The sequence below is a fragment of the Cherax quadricarinatus genome, chromosome 76, assembly GCF_038502225.1.
Source record: "Cherax quadricarinatus isolate ZL_2023a chromosome 76, ASM3850222v1, whole genome shotgun sequence".
In the NCBI taxonomy this organism is placed as follows: Eukaryota; Metazoa; Arthropoda; class Malacostraca; order Decapoda; family Parastacidae; genus Cherax; species Cherax quadricarinatus.
In genome coordinates, this window is record NC_091367.1 from 8,493,116 (window position 1) to 8,513,421 (window position 20,306).

Here is a 20,306-nt window from a genome sequence, read left to right on the forward strand (position 1 = left end):
ATACATAGACATTCATGTGCTTGCATATACATGTACATACATATATTTGCAACATACTCACTTCTTGAGTTTCCTCATAGGTCCCTTATTGAATATGATAAGTTCCTGGAGAAACTGGACCTGGATGCTTTGAAGATAAGGCAGGATGCTAGTCATATTCAGCTTGTTCACCAACAGAAGGCTGACCTACTTGAAAAGCTGGAAGCTGTGAACAGTAGCATCAAGCAGCTGGAAGAAGATAAAGAAAAGTCTTTGCAGCAGGCAAAAAAGTCCAAGGAGAAGGAAATGAAAAGCAAAGAAAAGCTCAATGCTAGAAGGAAAAAAGTGAGCATGTATTGGTACAGTATAGAAATTCTCACTATTCATGGATTGTATCAGTAAATCTCCCTGTTTGTAATTCACTAGATTTCATTGTAAAATATTTTTTACTTAGTTGCATTTCATGAATAGCTTCATTTAATTATTTGTGATTTTTTTTGGAGGGAAAGGAGTAAGTTCATCCTAGGTAGTAGGTTGTTAGAGAGCAACCACCCAGGGAGGTACTACCATCCTGCCAAGTGAGTGTAAAACGAAAGCCTGTAATTGTTTTACATGATGGTAGGATTGCTTATGTCTTTTGTCTGTCTCATAAATACGCAAGATTACAGGTATGTCTTGCTACTTCTACTTGGACTTAGGTCACACTACACATACGTGTACAAGCATATATATACACACCCCTCTGGGTATTCTTCTATTTTCTTTCTAGTTCTTGTTCTTGTTTATTTCCTCTTATCTCCATGGGGAAGTGGAACAGAATTTTTCCTCTGTAAGCCATGCGTGTTGTAAGAGGCGATTAAAATGCCGGGAGCAAGGGGCTAGTAACCCCTTCTCCCATATAAATTACTAAATTTAAAAGAGAAACTTTCGTTTTTCTTTTTGGGCCACCCTGCCTTGGTGGGATATGGCCGGTGTGTTGAAAGAAGAAGAAAGACACACACACACACACACACACACACACACACACACACACACACACACACACACACACACACACACACACACACACACACACACACACACACACACACACACACACACACACACACACACACACACACACACACACACACACACACACACACACACACACACACACACACACACACACACACACACACACACACACACACACACACACACACACACACACACACACACACACACACACACACACACACACACACACACACACACACACACACACACACACACACACACACACACACACACACACACACACACACACACACACACACACACACACACACACACACACACACACACACACACACACACACACACCTACCTACCTACCTACCTACCTACCTCTACCTACCTACCTACCTACCTCTACCTACCTACCTCTACCTACCTCTACCTACCTACCTCTACCTACCTACCTACCTACCTACCTCTACCTACCTACCTACCTACCTACCTACCTCTACCTACCTACCTACCTACCTACCTCTGGGTTTTCTTCTGTTTTCTTACTAGTTATTGTTCTTGTTATTTCCTCTTATATCCATTTATTTATCCATTTATTGCATTTATGGATTTAGAAAAGGCATATGATAGAGGGGATAGAGTAAGTAAGTAAGTAAGTAAGTTTATTCAGGTATACACAAATACAGTTACATAGAATTATCATACATAGCAGCATATGTGTAGAGAACCTAGGATAACCCAAAAAAGTCAGACAGAGTGACTTATTTCCATGTGGCAGATGTTGCAAGTATATGGATTAGGTGGTAAGTTATTAAATGCTGTAAAGAGTTTTTACGAGGATAGTGAGGCTCAGATTAGGGTGTGTAGAAGAGAGGGAGACTACTTCCCGGTAAAAGTAGGTCTTAGACAGGGATGTGTAATGTCACCATGGTTGTTTAATATATTTATAGATGGGGTTGTAAAGGAAGTAAATGCTAGGGTGTTCGGGAGAGGGGTGGGATTAAATTTTGGGGAATCAAATTCAAAATGGGAATTGACACAGTTACTTTTTGCTGATGATACTGTGCTTATGGGAGATTCTAAAGAAAAATTGTGAAGGTTAGTGGATGAGTTTGGGAATGTGTGTAAAGGTAGAAAGTTGAAAGTGAACATAGAAAAGAGTAAGGTGATGAGGGTATCAAATGATTTAGATAAAGAAAAATTGGATATCAAATTGGGGAGGAGAAGTATGGAAGAAGTGAATGTTTTCAGATACTTGGGAGTTGACGTGTCGGCTGATGGATTTATGAAGGATGAGGTTAATCATAGAATTGATGAGGGGGAAAAAGGTGAGTGGTGCGTTGAGGTATATGTGGAGTCAAAAAACGTTATCTATGGAGGCAAAGAAGGGAATGTATGAAAGTATAGTAGTACCAACACTCTTATATGGGTGTGAAGCTTTGGTGGTAAATGTAGCAGCGAGGAGATGGTTGGAGGCAGTGGAGATGTCATGTTTAAGGGCAATGTGTGGTGTAAATATTATGCAGGAAATTCGGAGTGTGGAAATTAGGAAAAGGTGTGGAGTTAATAAAAGTATTAGTCAGAGGGCAGAAGAGGGGTTGTTGAGGTGGTTTGGTCATTTAGAGAGAATGGATCAAAGTAGAATGACATGGAAAGCATATAAATCTATAGGGGAAGGAAGGTGGGGTAGGGGTCATCCTCGAAAGGGTTGGAGAGAGGGGGTAAAGGAGGTTTTGTGGGTAAGGGGCTTGGACTTCCAGCAAGCGTGCGTGAGCGTGTTAGATAGGAGTGAATGGAGACGAATGGTACTTGGGACCTGACGATCTGTTGGAGTGTAAGCAGGGTAATATTTAGTGAAGGGATTCAGGGAAACCGGTTGTTTTCATATAGTCGGACTTGAGTCCTGGAAATGGGAAATACAATGCCTGCACAGGAGGGGTTTGGGATATTGGCAGTTTGGAGGGATATGTTGTGTATCTTTATATGTGTATGCTTCTAAACTGTTGTATTCTGAGCACCTCTGCAAAAACAGTGATAATGTGTGAGTGTGGTGAAAGTGTTGAATGATGATGAAAGTATTTTCTTTTTGGGGATTTTCTTTCTTTTTTGGGTCACCCTGCCTTGGTGGGAGACGGCCGACTTGTTGAAAAAAAAAAAAAATCCATGGGAAAGTGGAACAGAATTCTTCCTCTGTAAGCCATGCGTGTTGTAAGAAGCGACTAAACTGCCAGGAGCAGGGGGATAGTAACCCCTTCTCCTGTGTATATTACTAAATGTAAAAGGAGAAACTTTTTTCTTTTGGGCCACCCCGACTCAGTAGGATACAGTCAGTGTGTTAAGAGAAGAAAGAGTAAGTTCATGAGCCAGAATTTCATTAAAAATTTACTGAGTTTGCAACACACAAATCTCAAACAAACTAGTGTACTCCATCAGTATAAAGTGGGTACCTGGGTGTAGGTTGATTGGTGTGGGTCGCATCCTGGGACAAAACTGACCTAATTTGCCCGAAATCCGCAGCATAACAAGCAGCTTTCTATATGGTAGTATGTCATTGATGTCAGCTAGGCCTGTATACCATGTACATATACTTGTAGTAAATAAAGATATTAATATACTGTATTATTATTATGTATATTTGTATAGCAAATATTGGTTCATGCAGGTGATGGGGGGGTTGGGGGTTGGTGGCAGATGGATAGATGATAGAGAAGGACTTGTGTGTATAACCAGTACCCAATGCATACCTCTTTTCTCCCCTTCACTCTCACATTAATCATAAGAGAGAGAAGGCAGAAAAGTGAACAAGAGAAAGCAAAGAAAAAATGGTCCCCCACACTGCTCCAGCAGGTTCCCATATTTCTTTAAATATATCCACACTCCTCTGCCATACATTCACACTATTCTAGTGCACATCTATCATGTTGAATAAACAGAATCATTGATATAGGCTAATAAAGTCAGTTGCACTGCTGAATAAACCGAGTAAAATTTTATTTAAGCAGTAACTGCAGGAATTATTACCCACTGAGGTAGGGTATACCTGGAGAGAGTTTCAGGGGTCAATGCCCAAGTCTGAGACTAGGTCTCGTGGTGGATCAGGGTCTGATCAACCAGGTTGTTACTACTGGCCACACGCAAACTGACGTATGAACCACAACCCGGCTCGTCAGGTACTGACTTTAGGTGCCTGTCCAGTGCCTTCTTGAAGACAGCCAGGGGTCTATTGGTAATCCCCCTTATGTATGCTGGGAGGCAGTTGAATAGTCTTGGGCCCCTGATACTTATTGTGTTGTCTCTGTGTACTTGTGCCACCCCTGCTTTTCATTGGGGAAATGTTGCATCTCCTGCCAAGTCTTGCTTTCATAGGGAGTGATTTTCGTGTGCAAGGTTGGTACTAATCCCTCTAGGAATTTCCAAGTGTATATTATCATGCACCTCTCTTGCCTGCATTCCAGGGAATACAAATCAAGGGGCTTCAACCGTTCCCAGTAATTTAGGTGCTTTATCATACTTACGTGTGCTGTGAAAATTCTTTGTACACTCTCCAAGTCAGCAATTTTGCCTGCCTTGAAGGGGGCAGTTAACGTACAGCAGTATTCCAGCCTTGGGAAAACAAATGATTTGAAGAGAATCATCATGGGCTTGGGGTCCCTAGTTTTGAAGGTTCTCATTATCCATCTTATCATTTTTCTAGCAGATGCAGGATGGGTGATGTGACAAAGAAGACACTTTGTCACTCAATCATTGTCTTACTAGAAGGGTACTAATGTCAGTTTAGGATGATCCTCCAAACTACATATCCCTACCCCTCCTCCAAGGTGTAGGCACTGTACTTCGCACCTCCAAGACTCAAGTCTGGCTATCCAATTTCCCCTGAATCCCTTCGTAAATGTTACCTTGCTCACACTCCAACAACATGCCGACTCATGAAAAACATTTTCCTCCATTCACTTCTGTCTAACATGCTCTCACAAGCCTCTTGATGCCCAGACCTAGAGCACTCAAAATTTCTCTTACCCCTTCCCTTCAACCGTTCCTGGGACCACCCCTAGCCTTCCTTTGCTCCATCTCAGTTATCTAGTTATCTGATTTTGCTGCATCTTTGAGTGTCCAAACTACCTTAACAACCCCATCTCTACCCTTTGAATGATACTTTTGATAACCCTACACCTATTTTCCATACTCCGAATTTTCCACATTAAATTCACGCCACAGTCTGTTCCCAAGCATGACATCTCCACTGCCTCCAGCCTCCTTGCCGTGACATTTAAAACCCATGGCTTAGTTGGTATTGCCCTCAGCTTACACACTGAGGAGTCTGGGATCGATCTCCTGCACGGGTGAAATGTGGGGTATGTTTTCTTGCACCTGCTGCTCCTCTTCACCTAGTAGTAAGTAGGTACCTATTGTGAGTTGTATCCTGGGAAAGAAGATTGTCTTAGGCTGCTTGAAATTCTCTGCATAATCAGGGGCTTTCTGTAATATGTACCATTGATGTTAACTAGGTCAATATCAATTGTATCATGTACTTGTAGAAATTATTATTATTATTATTCCTCATTATTATTATTATTATTATTATTATTATTATTATTATTATTATTTAACACACCAGCTATCTCTCACTGAGAATGGGTGACCTGAAAGAGAAGAAACACTTTCATAAAGTTTTTCTTCGGTTATATTTAGTAATGTATACAGGAGAAGATAAGATAAGATTTCGTTCGGATTTTTAACCCCGGAGGGTTAGCCACCCAGGATAACCCAAGAAAGTCAGTGCGTCATCGAGGACTGTCTAACTTATTTCCATTGGGGTCCTTAATCTTGTCCCCCAGGATGCGACCCACACCAGTCGACTAACACCCAGTATTTTATTTGTCTCTTATGGCACACACCGCTGATGGAGGAAGGATTCTTTTCCACTTCCCCATGGAGATAAAAGGAAATAAACAAGAAACAAGAACTATTAAGAAAAAAGAAGGAAACTAAGTTGGGTGTGTATACATGTTTACATGCATGTGTAGTGTGACCAAAGTGTGAGTAGAAGAAGCAAGATGTACCTGATATCTAAAAGGCCTATTTTAAATATTTGATAATATACACTTGGAAAATCCTAGAGGGACTAGTCCCAGATTTGCATGTGAAAATCATTCCCTACGAAAGCAAAAGACTTGGCAGGCGATGCAACATCCCCCAATGAAAAGCAGGGGTGTCAAGAGTATGTTAAGAGACAACACAGTAAGTGTCAGGGGCCCAAGACTGTTCATCTGTCTCCCAGCATACATAAGGGGGATTACCAATAGACCCCTGGCTGTCTTCAAGAAGGTGTTGGACAGGCACCTAAAGTCAGTACCTGACTAGCCGGGCTGTAGTTCATACGTCAGCTTGCATGCAGCCAGAGGTAACAGCCTAGTTGATCAGGTCCTGATCCACCATGAGGCTCTGTTACAGACCGGGCCGCAGGAGGCATTGACCCCCGAAACCCTTTCCAAGTATACTTCAGGTATACAAAAGACATAGTGTCTTCACTCTGAAGGAGGGGTGTTAATGTTGCAGTTTTATAAACTGTAGTGTAAAACACCCCTATGGCAAGACAGTGATGGAGTGAATGATGAAAGTTTTTCCTTTTTGAGCCACCCTGCCTTGGTGGGAATCGGCCGATGTGTTAATAAAAAAATAATAAAATAGATTGTGTAAATTGATCGAATGTATATGAAGGAGATAAAAAATCACGAAACATGGTAAAAAGAACACTTAGATTATACAATATTAAAATTATTCATTTAATTCAAAATAAAAATAATATTAAAATTTACATTAGGAGAGAAACTAATAAGCTGAATTAATAAAAATGACGAGATAGTCTTTTAGTATTTGTGTAAAGACATTAATGATGTTCACACTAAAATAAATTCAGTGAGAATGACTCAGATGTATATGTAGCAGATAAGATCATAGCAATATACACGAGAATAAGAATGCATAGTTTATCATATATTTTAGTAATTCAGTACAAAGTTCCAATAAAAATTACAAGGATGAATTGATACAAAAGAAAAAAATAAGCATATGCCTATCTAGTAATAAATGAGAGTCTAAGGAAAGGTGAAACAAGAACAGGGACAATGTTGGATGAAAGACAGGGTTTCAGACATAAAAAATTGCCAGGATCACATTAGGGTAAGTATTTAAGTGATAGGCAGATAAGGAGTGTGTATAATCAGGTAAAGAGTTACAGATTTTTGGTCATTTTATGCACATTGAGTTTTTTACACTGGTTGAGTCAGACACAGGGAATATCATAGACACTTGTGTCTAGTATTATTCCTGTTGGGGATGGGGATGTTGTAGTTTGGAGTGTCATCTGAACTGATATCAGCATCCTTCTGGCAAGGCTGATTGAATGAATGACAATGAAAATGTTTTCTTCTTTGTTGGGTCACCCTACCTCATTAGGAGACAGCTGGTATGTTAAATAAATATTCACCTGGGGTAGCTGTCACACATTTGCAGTATGAAATAGCTAAATAGATAAAGTTTTATGGTCCTGAAATGTGTAGATATTTGTACATGTCCTAGGTAGTAGGTTGGTAGACAGCAGCCACCCAGGGAGGTACTACCAGCCTGTCAAGTGAACGTGAAATGGAAACCTGTAATTATTATACATGATGGTAGGATTGCTGATGTCTTTTTTGTCTTATAAACACATGGGATACCAGGTATATCTTGCTACTTCTCCTTATTGACCTAAGAAAAGCTTTTGACACAGTAGACCATGGCATCCTACTCCACAAACATGACCATTATGGTATAAGAGGCCATGCGCTTGCATATCTCAAATCTTACCTTACTAATAGGTATCAGTATGTCACCATTAAAGACACAGCATCAACAACACGGCCACTTGATACTGGAGTTCCGCAGGGAAGTGTCCTTGGTCCCCTGCTCTTCCTCATATACATCAATGATCTTCCAAACGTATCCCAACACCTGAACCCCATTCTCTTTGCTGACGACACTACTTATGTCATCTCTCACCCTAATCTTGCCACCCTCAACACCATTGTTAATGAGGAGCTGATCAAAATATCGACTTGGATGACAGCCAATAAGCTTACGCTTAACACTGACAAAACCTACTATATTATGTTTAGTAGCAGAGCAGGACTTGCGTAAATTAACATTGAGATCGACAACACTCTAATTGCCAGACATAATGAGGGCAAATTCCTAGGCCTATACCTCGACAACAACCTGAATTTCAGCACCCATATCCAACACATAACCAAAAAAGTATCCAAAACGGTTGGGATCCTCTCCAAGATACGATACTACGTGCCGCAAAATGCCCTTCTCACACTATACCATTTTTTTTTATTTTTTTTTTTTTTATTTTTTTTTTTATTTTTTTTTTTTTTTTTTTTTATTATCACACCGGCCGATTCCCACCAAGGCAGGGTGGCCCGAAAAAGAAAAACTTTCACCATCATTCACTCCATCACTGTCTTGCCAGAAGGGTGCTTTACACTACAGTTTTTAAACTGCAACATTAACACCCCTCCTTCAGAGTGCAGGCACTGTACTTCCCATCTCCAGGACTCAAGTCCGGCCTGCCGGTTTCCCTGAATCCCTTCATAAATGTTACTTTGCTCACACTCCAACAGCACGTCAAGTATTAAAAAACCATTTGTCTCCATTCACTCCTATCAAACACGCTCACGCATGCCTGCTGGAAGTCCAAGCCCCTCGCACACAAAACCTCCTTTACCCCCTCCCTCCAACCCTTCCTAGGCCGACCCCTACCCCGCCTTCCTTCCACTACAGACTGATACACTCTTGAAGTCATTCTGTTTCGCTCCATTCTCTCTACATGTCCGAACCACCTCAACAACCCTTCCTCAGCCCTCTGGACAACAGTTTTGGTAATCCCGCACCTCCTCCTAACTTCCAAACTACGAATTCTCTGCATTATATTCACACCACACATTGCCCTCAGACATGACATCTCCACTGCCTCCAGCCTTCTCCTCGCTGCAACATTCATCACCCACGCTTCACACCCATATAAGAGCGTTGGTAAAACTATACTCTCATACATTCCCCTCTTTGCCTCCAAGGACAAAGTTCTTTGTCTCCACAGACTCCTAAGTGCACCACTCACTCTTTTTCCCTCATCAATTCTATGATTCACCTCATCTTTCATAGACCCATCCGCTGACACGTCCACTCCCAAATATCTGAATACGTTCACCTCCTCCATACTCTCTCCCTCCAATCTGATATTCAATCTTTCATCACCTAATCTTTTTGTTATCCTCATAACCTTACTCTTTCCTGTATTCACCTTTAATTTTCTTCTTTTGCACACCCTACCAAATTCATCCACCAATCTCTGCAACTTCTCTTCAGAATCTCCCAAGAGCACAGTGTCATCAGCAAAGAGCAGCTGTGACAACTCCCACTTTGTGTGTGATTCTTTATCTTTTAACTCCACGCCTCTTGCCAAGACCCTCGCATTTACTTCTCTTACAACCCCATCTATAAATATATTAAACAACCACGGTGACATCACACATCCTTGTCTAAGGCCTACTTTTACTGGGAAAAAATTTCCCTCTTTCCTACATACTCTAACTTGAGCCTCACTATCCTCGTAAAAACTCTTCACTGCTTTCAGTAACCTACCTCCTACACCATACACTTGCAACATCTGCCACATTGCCCCCCTATCCACCCTGTCATACGCCTTTTCCAAATCCATAAATGCCACAAAGACCTCTTTAGCCTTATCTAAATACTGTTCACTTATATGTTTCACTGTAAACACCTGGTCCACACACCCCCTACCTTTCCTAAAGCCTCCTTGTTCATCTGCTATCCTATTCTCCGTCTTACTCTTAATTCTTTCAATTATAACTCTACCATACACTTTACCAGGTACACTCAACAGACTTATCCCCCTATAATTTTTGCACTCTCTTTTATCCCCTTTGCCTTTATACAAAGGAACTATGCATGCTCTCTGCCAATCCCTAGGTACCTTACCCTCTTCCATACATTTATTAAATAATTGCACCAACCACTCCAAAACTATATCCCCACCTGCTTTTAACATTTCTATCTTTATCCCATCAATCCCGGCTGCCTTACCCCCTTTCATTTTACCTACTGCCTCACGAACTTCCCCCACACTCACAACTGGCTCTTCCTCACTCCTACAAGATGTTATTCCTCCTTGCCCTATACACGAAATCACAGCTTCCCTATCTTCATCAACATTTAACAATTCCTCAAAATATTCCTTCCATCTTCCCAATACCTCTAACTCTCCATTTAATAACTCTCCTCTCCTATTTTTAACTGACAAATCCATTTGTTCTCTAGGCTTTCTTAACTTGTTAATCTCACTCCAAAAACTTTTTCTTATTTTCAACACTATACCACTCACTTATTTATCCATACCTCACCTATGCTATTTGTGCTTGGGGATCAACTGCAGCAACACACCTAAAGCCAATAATAACCCAACAAAAAGCCGCAGTAAGAATAATCACTAAATCCCATCCCTGGCAACACACCCCCTCCACTCTTCACAGATCTAAACTTACTCCCTGTTCAGTACATCCACACTTACTACTCTGCAATCTACATCTACAGGACCTTAAATTCCAATATTAACCTTGACCTAAAATGCTTTCTTGATAGTTGACAGAACCCACAGGCATAACACCAGACACAAACATCTTTATGACATTCCCCGTGTCCGACTAAACCTTTACAAAAATTCAATGTATGTCAAAGGCCCTAAAATCTGGAACACCCTACCTGAAAACTCTAGAACTGCAAACACATTCATCACCTTTAAAACTACCATTAGAAAACATCTTATCTCCCTGATATACCCCGTCAACTAATTACACGAATACCACCTGGTGGTTCACACTTACACTCACTCACCCATTTGACCATAAACAGAAATATCAATCTCAATCTTAAAATAATGATTCCTAACTAGTCATAAGTTGGCCTGTGATACTCCAATACTGAAACTATGTATTGTGCCAAAACAAAAGCATTCACATTGCTAAACTCACAAACTAGTATTTAGTCACTTAGCCATAATACCAACTTACCTCATAATTTGTAATATTTTAAATTTAAGAATTAATCTAAGTCTGCCCGAAATGCCTAGCCATTTATTTATTTATTTATTTATTTATTTATTTATAATTTGAGCACACTTACAGAGGTACAAAAAAAATACAGATAAGAGCAGCATGCCAAAGCCACTTATACTATGCATAGCATTACGGGCTGGCTTAAAATTAACTTAAGATTAACTAAGCAATGATGAAATCAGTGAAAAACATTAATGTAAACTGATTACTATAAAGCACAAGTGAGTATTACAAAGACAGGTCATATGGTTGCATGCATTGTTGTAAATTCAGTAGAATGGAGTATTCTGTTAGGTAGTGAATTTAAAAAATAATAAAGTTAGATTGGGTTTTAGGTTTAACATTTATGTGATATAATTGTGAGAAACATTTAAGATATACAATTTATAAGGTTCAGTTATTCAGTATTTATTTGGTTTTGGGTGAGTAAGTGATCTTTGAGAAGAGACTTGAATTTATAAACAGGTAGTGTTTCTTTTATATTTACAGGTAATGAATTCCAGATTTTAGGGCCTTTTATGTGCATTGAGTTTTTGCATAGCGTGAGATGGACACGAGGAATATCAAAGAGTGATCTGTGCCTTGTGTTATGGTCATGTGTTCTGTTGAGGTTGGCAAGGAGATGTTTGAGGGGAGGGTTAATATCAGAGTTGAGTGTTCTATGTATGTAATAGGTGCAGTAATAAGTATGGATGTTTTGTATGGTGAGTAGGTTGAGTGTATTGAATATTGGTGGAGTGTGCTGCCTGTAGTGAGAATTTGTTATCATTCTAACTGCAGCCTTTTGTTGGGTAATTAGTGGTCTGAGATGGTTACTTGTTGTTGAGCCCCATGCACAAATTCCATAGGTGAGATAGGGGTAAATAAGAGAGTGATATAGGGCCAGGAGGGCTGACTGTGGAGCATAGTACCGTATCTTCGATAGTATGCCTACAGTCTTGGAAATTTTCTTAGAAATTTGTTGTATATGTGTATGAAATTTGAGTCTATTATCAAGGTGGATTCCTAAGAATTTTCCCTCTGTTAGCTTTGTGATAGGTGATCCGTTTATCATTATGTTAAGAGGGACATCTGTAGCTCTGTTACCAAACTGAATGAAGTAGGTTTTGTCAATGTTTAGTGTAAGTTTGTTAGTACTCATCCAGGTAGATATTTTCTGTAATTCGGTATTTACAGTATTGGCTAGCGTGACTGGGCTCGGGTGGGAGAAGACGTATGTTGTGTCATCAGCAAATAGTGTGGGTTTGAGTAATTGAGAAGCATTTGGTAGGCCATGCTAGGTGTTCTAGTGGCACCCTCTGTAATTCGTACTCTACTACATGTAAACCACACAATAACCAAATTCTGTAAACTCAGCATTGTAATCCTTATAGAGAATAAACTTTGAATTTGAATTTGAATTATACTTAGGTCACACTACACATGCATGTACATGCACATGCATACATACCCCTCTGTGTTTTCTATTTTCTTAATAGTTCTTGTTTATTTCCTCTGGCCTGGTGGCCAGAGGAGGAAATAAGCCCAGACCCTCACACAGTGAGGGTCCGGGTTTGATTCCCGGCAAAGGGGTGGAAACACTGGGCGTGTTTCCTTACACCTGTTGTCCATGTTCACCCATCAGTAATAATGGGTACCTGGGAGTTAGTCGGCTGGTGTGGGTCACATCCTGGGACAAAACTGATCTAATTTCCTCAGAATGCTCTGCATAACAAGTGGCTTCCTATATAGTATGTCATTGATATTAGCTAGACCTGTATACCTTGCACATGTACTTGTAGAAATAAAGATATTATTATCCGTGGGTAAGTGAACAGAATTCTTCGTCCGTAAGCCATGATTAGCGTAAGAGGCCTGGAGCAAGGGGCTAGTAACCCCTTCTGTATACATTACTAATTTTAAAAAGAGAAACTTGTTTTTATTTTTAGGTCACCCTGCCATGGTGGAATACGGTTGGTTTGTTGCTAAAAAAAAATTGTGTGTAATTGCATGTACCTCTTTGTAATAATTTTTTTTTTTTTCAACAAGTCAGCCGTCTCCCACCGAGGCACGTTGACCCAAAGAGAAAGAAAATCCCCAAAAAGAAAATACTTTCATCATCATTCAACACTTTCACCTCACTCACACATAATCACTGTTTTTGCACAGGTGCCCAGAATACAACAGCTTAGAAGTATATATGTATAAAAATACACAATATATCCCTCCAAACTGCCAGTATCCCAAACCCCTCCTTTAGAGTGCAGGCATTGTGCTTTCCATTTCCAGGACTCAAGTCCGGTTATATAAAATAACCGGTTTCCCTGAATCCTTTCACTAAATATTACCCTGCTCACACATGTATTTGTAAGTACCTATTTGTACTTGCAGAAGCAGAGCTATGCTCATGGTTTCTTGTCCTCACTAATTTCTTGTCATGCAATTTCTTAAAAAATTCTAAGTCATTGGCACCTCTCTTTCAATTTCATCTTTCATGTAATGAAGAAATCTAGCATCTTTAGCAAATTTATTTTTATATTTCAGTTTCTTGCAGTGAGGAGGGCAAACTTGGAAAAGTTTGATGGTATGTATGAAAAGCTCTGGTCGAAAGTTCATGACAGCCTTAGCTTTAGTGATAAAATCATGGAAGTGACCAAGCCAGAGACTGAGGTCCAAAAACAGGAATTTCCACTGATAATTGAATATATTCAACCACCAGATGATGCCTTGATTCCAGCAGTTGAATTAATCAAAACATGTCAGTCCAAGAGCCTCCAAGTCAACTCAGAGCTTCCTCTTGGCCAGATTGACCATACTCTGCAAACCAATGATCTAAGACTAACTTCACCAACTACTAGCCAGATAAACCTTAGTTCATTAACCACTTTTCAAGGTGACAGTGCTTCACTATCCCCTGGCCAAATAGGTCTTACTTCATCCTCCACAGGTCAAGGAGACCTTACTTCACTAACCACTGGTCAGGGAGACCTTACTACTGCTCTACCCATAGACCAGGGAAAGACTTCACCCTCTTGTATGAGGGATCTTGTACTACCAACCACTAAACAGAGAAAGACTTCTTCAGCCTCTTTTATAAGGGGACCTACCCTTCTCACCATTGACCAGAGAAAGATTACTTCACCAGTCACTGATCCAAAGGGACTTACTTTTCACACTTCTAACCAGAAAGAGAGTATTCCTCCAGTCAATGACCCAAGGGGACCTACTCTTCACACTACTAGCCAGAAAGAGATGACTCCACCAGTCAGTGACCCAAGGGGACCTACCCTACCAACCACTAACTAGGAGATTACTCCACCAGTCACTAAACCAAAGAGGGTATCCAACTAGTCGCTGAGCAAAGAGGGTCATCGACTAGTCTCTGATCCAATTGGATCTACATTTCATGACCCTGACTGGAGAGGGATTACTCCAGTCACTGATCCAGGGAGATCTACTCTTTCAACCACTGACCAGAGATCCTTCTCCATCAGCTTCTTGTCACGGAGACCTTCTTTCAGTCATTGCCCAGAAAAATACTTCTTCCACTACAAGGCAGAGAAACCTTTCTCAGCCACCAGTCACAAAGATCCTCTTTCATCCTTTGGTCTCTCACATACTACCAGTCACTGATCCAAGTGTCCCATCTTCACCAGGGATGCTAACTAGGGAGACTTACCCACACCACTGGACCGAGAGAGTAATCCTTCAATATTTGTCTGCAGAAACCTCAAATGCATCAACCATTGGCCATTGAGAAAACGCTTCACTAGATGAACTCAGATTTATCAACCAGTGAAATGATTGTCATCAATACCTCGGAATATCTTGTCACAACTTTTCATCGCCATTTCATTATTGAAATATCCTAAGTGTGAGGGATGAAAGCCTGTATGAAATTTTTTGAAAACCATAAGTTGCTCAGGAACATGAAGTCAAATACGTGAATCTTAATCTATGATTTTCTTAATAAAAATGTAATTTTGTTTGGAAGGTTTTGAAGATAGTAAAGCCATTTATTTTTATAAAATGAGAATGATTGTAATTATGTTGCAAAGTTTTGATCAAGTTTTCTAATAGAACTTTATAATTTTTTTCCTGTGCTTAAGTTCATACTTTTTGTTGAAATGAATGTACCAGTGTTATAGATTCTCAGGTGTCAAATTGTAAAAAGCTGTGTACCATCATATGAAAGTTTTGTGCTGCTGTACTGAATACATTTGGTGTTTAAGTTAAGGTTGCATTCTGTGCTGACTTAGTCTGCAATTACATGGGAAGAATCATATTGAGTTAAATTTGTATAATTTATTATTTACAGGCATTTCTTATACGTACATTTTATTGCATAATATTTCTGTGTGTTATTGTAAAGAATACATATTTTGTTTACAGTTGTGATTTTTTTTTTCATGAAAATATTGTAGTTGCAATTATCTATTATTAAAATAAAATTTTGATATTTTCATTTGGGAATGTTTTGCATGCTTAATATAGAAATATAATTCATAAACTTAACTTGAGTTGTGTTTATATATCCAGGCGAGTTGTGTTTATAAATCTAAATGAAACTGTTTTTGGTCAATTTCCTTCCAAAGCTGTCAGCTGTGAGAAACGGTTCTCACAAACCTGTACACCAGTCTTATGCCTCACACGTGGACATCTCATGAAGATATGCCTACGTCTTTCTTTGACATGCTGTGTTTTATTGATAGTTTGTTATCTTTTGACTGATTGTCCTGCTTATCACAGGCTAGTAAGGTTCATATTCATCTCCCCCCCCCTCCCTTTTTTTTATTGACACCTGTAGGTCCTCACTGACTGTTCATCTCTGATTACTGTGATTTCTTAGCTGAAACTGGTCTATTGTGTCAGATTTCAATTCTTTTTACATTTTCCTTCCTGTCTAAATTCCCAGGCACAGTAAAGCTGCTGTGAGTTTAGTGCTTCCCCATGAATGTGAAAATAAGCTTCTTGAGGGAGGTTTCTTGATGATGATGATGGGCTCTTGGTCTGGGAAATTAGAAGAGTCCTCCCTTTAGATTGAACCTTAATGCTTTTCATTTCCCAGGTACATTATGACTCCTTCCCAAGGAATGGGATGCCTTTCTTTGGATTGAACCTGAATGCCTCCTATTACCCCAAACACTGTATGACCTCCCCTGTGTTTACTTTTCCCCCCAGGAATGTAGTTATGCATGATCTCCACTGGTTTAGTGTTTCCTCCTAATAATAATAATAACAAAAATAAAGATGGATTGTTTTGATGAATCCATATGACTGAGAAATTATATTTTCTTTTCTACTGAGAGATATACATATGTAACTCAAGTCCTGCTGGAAGACATTCCATGCAAAAACAATGCTGCTGGAAATTTCTTGTAAGAAAATAGAGGTGGCTTGTGGCTCAGTAGTATATACTGTATAGCACCTTCAGCTTACAACCTGGGCAGTGAGACTTGGGCAAATCTGCTCTCCAAGAAATAGTGCTGTATGGCTCCTATAGGTTTGGAACCCTTCTGGGTTTAGCACTTTGTTTTGATTTTAAATAAATAAATAAATAAATAAATTGTAATAATATGGGTTTACCTGGAGTTTACCTGGAGAGGGTTTCGGGGATCAATGCCCCCGCTGCCCGATCTGAGACCAGGCCTCATGGTGGATGAGGGTCTGATCAACCAGGCTGTTACTGCTGGCCGCACGCAAGCTGACGTACGAACCACAGCCTGGTTGGTCAGGTACTGACTTTAGGTGCCTGTCCAGTGCCTTCTTGAAGACACCCAGGGGTCTATCGGTAATCCCCCTTATGTATGCTGGGAGGCAATTGAACAGTCTTGGGCCCTGGACACTTATTGTGTTGTCTCTCAGTGTACTCGTGGCACCCCTGCTTTTCATCGGGGGAATGTTGCATCTCCTGCCGAGTCTTTTGCTAAATATAATAATCACCTAGCAGTAAAAGTGTGTTTTAGTGGACTGTCGTGGGTCACATCCTGAGCTGGGCAAGTTGTATGGGCAGTCTGCATAAAACTACTGCCTCTGTTCATCTAACAGTAAATGGATACCTTGGTGTTGGTCAACTGTTGTGGGTCATATCCTAGATAGGCTGAGAATAAGACACATATACACGTGCTACACCTAGGTATCTTTATTGAGATGTTTCACCCGTAAGGTTAATCAATCTAACATAGAGGTATGGGAATGGAGTCCTTATACCTGGAGGGTGTTCCGAGGGTGAATGCCCATGCAGTCCAGTCCATGACGAGGCCTTGTGGTGGATCAGGGCCTGATCAACCAGGCAGTTACTGTTGGCTGCATGCCAGCACTAGTATAAGTGATTATATGTAGGTGGGGCCCACTAGTGGATTCCTGCAGGAAGCGAGAGGTTAATGTAGTACTGGAGGTAGTGGAAGAAGTAGTGATGAAGCAGTAGTAGACTTGGTCACATATGGGTGGGGTCCACTAGTGAAAGTAGGTCATGCCCATAACAGTGCTTCAGAGATTTAGTAATCGAGTTGTAGCATCTTGTATTTTCTGTACCAAGATTCCATGGTGTTGCTGTGTTGGAAATACACATACAACATCTGTGTATTTTTAATGAGAGATTTTGCCAACCAGGGCCTTTTATATTCTAATACAGAGATGTGAGAACTATGTATATGTAAGTTTATTTAGGCACAGGCCTCTGGTGGTTTACTTCATAGTTTTGATTATAATAATTAGGCACAGGTACACAAGTATAATTATTATACATAATGTAAATTACCTAGGATAACCCCAAAAAAAGTCAGTGACTTGTTTCCATTGAGGTCCTTGATGTGAGCAAGAGTGACTTGTGTAAATAAATTTTTAAATAAAATAATAAAAGTTTGTTAGGTAAAAGGACACAAATGCAACTAATGTGACATTTTATTGTGGCAACGTTTCGCTCTCCAGGAGCTTTATCAAGTCGTTAGGCTTGATAAAGCGAAATGTTGCCGCAATAAAATTTCACATTAGTTGCACTTGTGTCCTTTTACCTAACATTTTGTCAATAATTCTACCAACATTAATACAATAAAAGTTTGGCTGACAAATATTTTGGGAAAACTCATTAGTAAAAAAATCAATAAAACACTAGAAGAGTAAAAATGTCCCTATTAATGTGTAATCCAGCTTTTGGTCTGAAAAAGTATGTATATCAGAGCTATTAAGCTACATGTATAATCTTAGTCACCCCCACAAGGCTCTTAAGTTTATTTAGGTACTGGTATGCATAAGTTCTTATTCTTTTTAGTAATCTTTACAGGAAAAGGGGTTACTAGCCCATTGTTCCTGGCATTTTAGTTGACTTTTACAACACGCATGGCTTACGGAGGAAAAATTCTTATTCCAGTTCCCCATGGATATAAAAAGGAAAAGTAATAAGACCAAGAACTATTGAGATAAAATCAAAGAAAACTCAGATGAGTGTGTATAAATAAACTTGTACATGTATGTGTAGTGTGACCTAAGTGTAAGTAGAAGTAGCAAGACATGCCTGTAATCTTGCATATTTATGAGACAGACAAAAGACACCAGCAATCCTACCATCATGTAAAACAATTACAGGCTTTCGTTTTACATTCACTTGGCAGGACGGTAGTACCTCCCTGGGTGGTTGCTGTCTACCAACCTACTACCTACTTCCAGCAAGCGTGCGTGAGCGTGTTAGATAGGAGTGAATGGAGACGAATGGTACTTGGGACCTGACGATCTGTTGGAGTGTGAGCAGGGTAATATTTAGTGAAGGGATTCAGGGAAACCGGTTATTTTCATATAGTCGGACTTGAGTCCTGGAAATGGGAAGTACAATGCCTGCACTTTAAAGGAGGGGTTTGGGGTATTGGCAGTTTGGAGGGATATGTTGTATATCTTTATACGTATATGCTTCTAAACTGTTGTATTCTGAGCACCTCTGCAAAAACAGTGATAATGTGTGAGTGTGGTGAAAGTGTTGAATGATGATGAAAGTATTTTCTTTTTGGGGATTTTCTTTCTTTTTTTTGGGTCACCCTGCCTCGGTGGGAGACGGCCTACTTGTTGAAAAAAAAAAAATGCATAAGTGCAATTATGATAGTGTAAATTACCTAGGATAACTAAAAAAATGAACAAAATGACTATTTCCATTGGGGTCGTTGATCTAAACAATTTTGCTTTCCTCCAGTAAGTTTATTCAGGTACAGGTATACATAAATAGTTACATAAATTGTCTTATATAGCAGAATGTGTTGGTTACCTAGGATAACCCCCCCAAAAATATCAAAGTGACTTTGAATCTGAATATATCCCATCTCCCAAGGTGCTGTATGACCCTTAGTAAGTTTATTCAGGTATACACAGTTACACTGATTATCCTACATAGCAGGATATGTGTAATGAGCCTAGGATAACCCAAAAAAGTCAGACAGTTAGTTAGTTTAATATGTTTATTATGCACCCCATACCCATCCTGTGGGCGGTAGTCAAAATATTACAGAGGTACATAATTGGTCCAGGGACTGGACTCCAAAGTTTTGATAGCTGAGCAAGTTACAATGGTAATGAACTAGATCTGGTCATAATCATGACCAAGTTACAAAGGTAATGAGCTCCAGGTAGAGCTGGTCACACTCATGAATAATTGCAAAGGTAATGAATCATAAACACATTAATCATGAGAATTTACAAAGGTAATGAGCTCCAGGTAGAGCTGGTCAAAATCATGACAAGTTTCAAAGGTAATGAATGATAAACACGTTATCACATGATTACAATCATAGACAAATTACAGAGTAATGAGCAGTTAACAAACATAGCAGGGAATTCATGACATAGTGACTTATTTCTATTGGAGTCCTTGTGATAATTATAATTTATATTTAAGAGTTAAAAATAGTTAAGTATCTTAACTGTGTAAAAGCAGTTACAATAAAAAGATATTACCTGGAGTTTACCTGGAGAGAGTTTCGGGGGTCAACGCCCCCGCGGCCCGGTCTGTGACCAGGCCTCCTGGTGGATCAGCGCCTGATCAACCAGGCTGTTGCTGCTGGCTGCACGCAAACCAACGTACGAGCCACAGCCCGGCTGATCAGGAACTGACTTTAGGTGCTTGTCCAGTGCCAGCTTGAAGACTGCCAGGGGTCTGTTGGTAATCCCCCTTATGTG

The 20,306-nt window shown here is 39.9% G+C and overlaps 1 protein-coding gene across 1 annotated transcript; it reads left to right on the forward strand.

Annotated features, from left to right (window-relative positions):
* Positions 1-15: 15 nt before the first annotated feature.
* On the forward strand, positions 16-15,505 carry LOC138854966 (uncharacterized). The gene is made up of 2 exons (XM_070101250.1): positions 16-324; positions 13,692-15,505. The coding sequence occupies exons 1-2, from the start codon at positions 31-33 to the stop codon at positions 14,451-14,453; spliced, it is 1,056 nt and encodes a 351-aa protein (XP_069957351.1). The 5' UTR covers positions 16-30; the 3' UTR covers positions 14,454-15,505.
* Positions 15,506-20,306: the final 4,801 nt, after the last annotated feature.

Bases quoted from the DNA above. Each gene is read 5' to 3' on its own strand.
- LOC138854966 (XM_070101250.1), top strand. From the start codon at position 31: ATGTACATACATATATTTGCAACATACTCACTTCTTGAGTTTCCTCAT. The intron at 325-13,691 runs GTGAGCATGTAT...TTTATATTTCAG, and splicing joins TCAATGCTAGAAGGAAAAAA to TTTCTTGCAGTGAGGAGGGC.